At 43.9% G+C, this 2,691-nt stretch overlaps 1 protein-coding gene across 1 annotated transcript; it reads right to left on the minus strand.

The window, feature by feature from the left end:
• Positions 1–203: 203 nt before the first annotated feature.
• On the minus strand, positions 204–1,917 carry LOC107580158 (long-chain fatty acid transport protein 1-like). Its single transcript, XM_016265898.1, has 3 exons — positions 1,701–1,917; positions 870–1,043; positions 204–712 (listed from the first exon to the last, which is right to left on the minus strand). The coding sequence occupies exons 2-3, from the start codon at positions 1,040–1,042 to the stop codon at positions 232–234; spliced, it is 654 nt and encodes a 217-aa protein (XP_016121384.1). The 5' UTR covers position 1,043; positions 1,701–1,917; the 3' UTR covers positions 204–231.
• Between the last annotated feature and the right edge of the window lie 774 nt (positions 1,918–2,691).

Below are 2,691 nucleotides of genomic sequence, written 5' to 3' on the forward strand. Positions count from 1 at the left end.
AGCCAGAAACACATCTTCATTCTGCAGAGCTTCTGAACGGACAACCATTTATATACTAAGTAGGGTATGATGTCATAAATATCAAATTTCATAAATATTTCAAGTTAATTTTGAGTTTTTCTCAACTTTTAGGTCGTGCACTAGCATATATATATATATATATATGCAATATACATACATTCTTGTCTCATTTTCTCATATTAAGTTGTGTTATGTATATCCCATCAGCTATTAGCCACACTTTTTTCTAAACATCTCCAATGGCCTTTGAAAAAGCATCACGTCCGAACAGACTAACAAATCAGTACGCGTCTCACCGTCCAGAAGCTCCGCCCCGAACACCATCCCTCGCGCTCCAGACACGCCCATGCAGTGCATCAGCGGATCGCGTCGCAGGTTAAAATTGATGAGCGCCGGCTCCACGCCCACTTTAGCCAGACCGAGCCACAGCGCGACCATGAGCGGCCGGCTCTCCATGAAGACGGCCACCACGTCTCCAGACCTCCAGCCCTGCGCCACGGCCCACTGCGCCACCGCGTTCGAGCGCCGGTCCAGCTCAGAGAAGCTCCACACCTCGCCCGTGGACTCCTCCACCAGAGCCGCTTTGTCCGGGTGGAGTGCCACGCGCTGGGCGAATATGGACGGGACGGTGCTGCGCGTACGAATGTAATGATGCATGAAGAATTTCACACGCAACAGTATGCACAGACCACTGGAGGAGAGAAAGAAAGAAAGAGCTAGATGTGTGTATAGTAGTTCTATTTGAACAGGTCTCATGACTAGCTAATAGTACATCACACCTTTTACATCGTACACACTGGGGCAAACAATGTGACTAAAGAAAGTGAGTGATAGTAGGCTATACTCACACAAGGTCTCTCTTGATGGTGCATGCAGCCACATAGAGAAACCTCCATCCTCCAGAACATAAATAAACTCCTAAAAGAGCCAGCAAGCTCCAGAACCACGAGAGGCCCAGCACACTCAGTAGCCCAGCAGAGATCACCGCCGCCGGGGCACGGAACCCGTCTCCAGCACCCATCCTGGAGGAGAGAGGACCAGACAAACTGAGCATTCTGAAGCATTATGCATTCGAGCCCATATTGACTGAGGAGCTAGGGAGTATCTGTACTTCTAAAAGGTGAAAACGAAATGGTGAGCAGTTAGAAAACATGAGATACTTTCCTATAAGCATCCATCTGCTTTTTAAACTATAATTTTGATTGAAAAATTCTACGTTGAAATACAATTATGTATTATTCTTCAGCAGACGTGTAACGACTCAACATCTTGGTAATGATGTGTGATGCAATGACTCATTTTCAATTTTGGGGGGAGAAACAGCTGGATAAGCCTTCAGCTTGCTGACATAGACATGTATACACATTCTATAATTATTATAGAAAGTGAGTTAAAAAGTCAGGGTTGAGCTCACAAAAGGACACATTAGTGATTGCATGCGTGCAATTAAAAAGTGTGGAACTATTTTAATCTATTATTTAAAGTTAAATGAATAGAGAAAAAAAACATTGTTTATTATCCCTTTTCCCCCCAAAATTGAAGAATTAAAAAACTGAATACTGAACCAGATATATGAAATACACTTTAAAGTATAAACTAGCATTGCATGTGTGCATATAGTAAATATAAGAAGAAAAGTAGGTCGATAGCAGACAGCACTGCTCATGAAACGCACTTGCCTGCGATCAGCCCGTTTAGTTTTGGCGGAAATAATCCCAGAGAAACGCCGGACACCTTCACAGACCTGACGAGAAGTCACCGAGCAATGCGCTCGAGCGCTACACGACTGCAGAGAGATGACACATAACCATGCATTTACTCCCGAGAGCTCGCGCAGTGCCAAGTCTGGAAGCCCCGCCTCCACACTCACGCGCTGCGCTCTGATTGGAGGACACAGCTGTCAGTCAGGGGTCCGCAGGTTCTCCGGGATCTGCGTGTCTGGACTGGCTGTTTTGGGGTCCTGTCAGAACTCGAGCCTCTGAGAAATGAGGGCCTGTGTCCATGACTCGGAGAACAAAACACGGCGCAGTGCCTTTGTTTCGCAAGAAGTTGTATTGCCCTTAACATCTGTGACAGCTGAATGTTTCTCCCATTTTATTTTTCACCAAGAGATCAGAATCTAATGGTCTCTTTTTCACACCCTCTCTGAGGCTGGAATGAAACTATATCTAAAAAAAATACATATGTACGTCTGCAAGAGGTCTGTTAAAATCTGGAAAGCATCTGCTGTGTACAAACATCTGATAGAGGTCTTTAACACATGCATTCTAAATCATAAACATCTTAAATACATCTTCTAAACGTCTATTTGACGTCTGCTAGGAAACATCCTCCTCTAGACGTACTGCAGATGAGCAAGCACTCTTGCAGATGTAAATGCAGATGTCAAATAGCCGTCTCTGTGATGTGCGTGTGCTATCAGGGAATTAACTTCCCATCTGAAACGAGATACAGCTTGTAAAACCTCTTAGTGAACCTGCATCATTGCGACACATTCCTTAACCAGCCGGCCCTGAAATGTGTAAGAAATCTGAGTTCTGAAAGTTACAGTCCATGCTAGTTCAAACTATTTTAAACGATTCAGAACATTTACTTTTTATTTTTTACTTAACCATAGAGACAAATCAATAATATATTGTAAGATCCATTGCTGATGTGCAATAAAAAAGG

Source organism: Sinocyclocheilus grahami, unplaced genomic scaffold (genome assembly GCF_001515645.1).
Source record: "Sinocyclocheilus grahami isolate Dianchi unplaced genomic scaffold, SAMN03320097.WGS_v1.1 scaffold25880.1, whole genome shotgun sequence".
NCBI classification, from domain to species: Eukaryota; Metazoa; Chordata; class Actinopteri; order Cypriniformes; family Cyprinidae; genus Sinocyclocheilus; species Sinocyclocheilus grahami.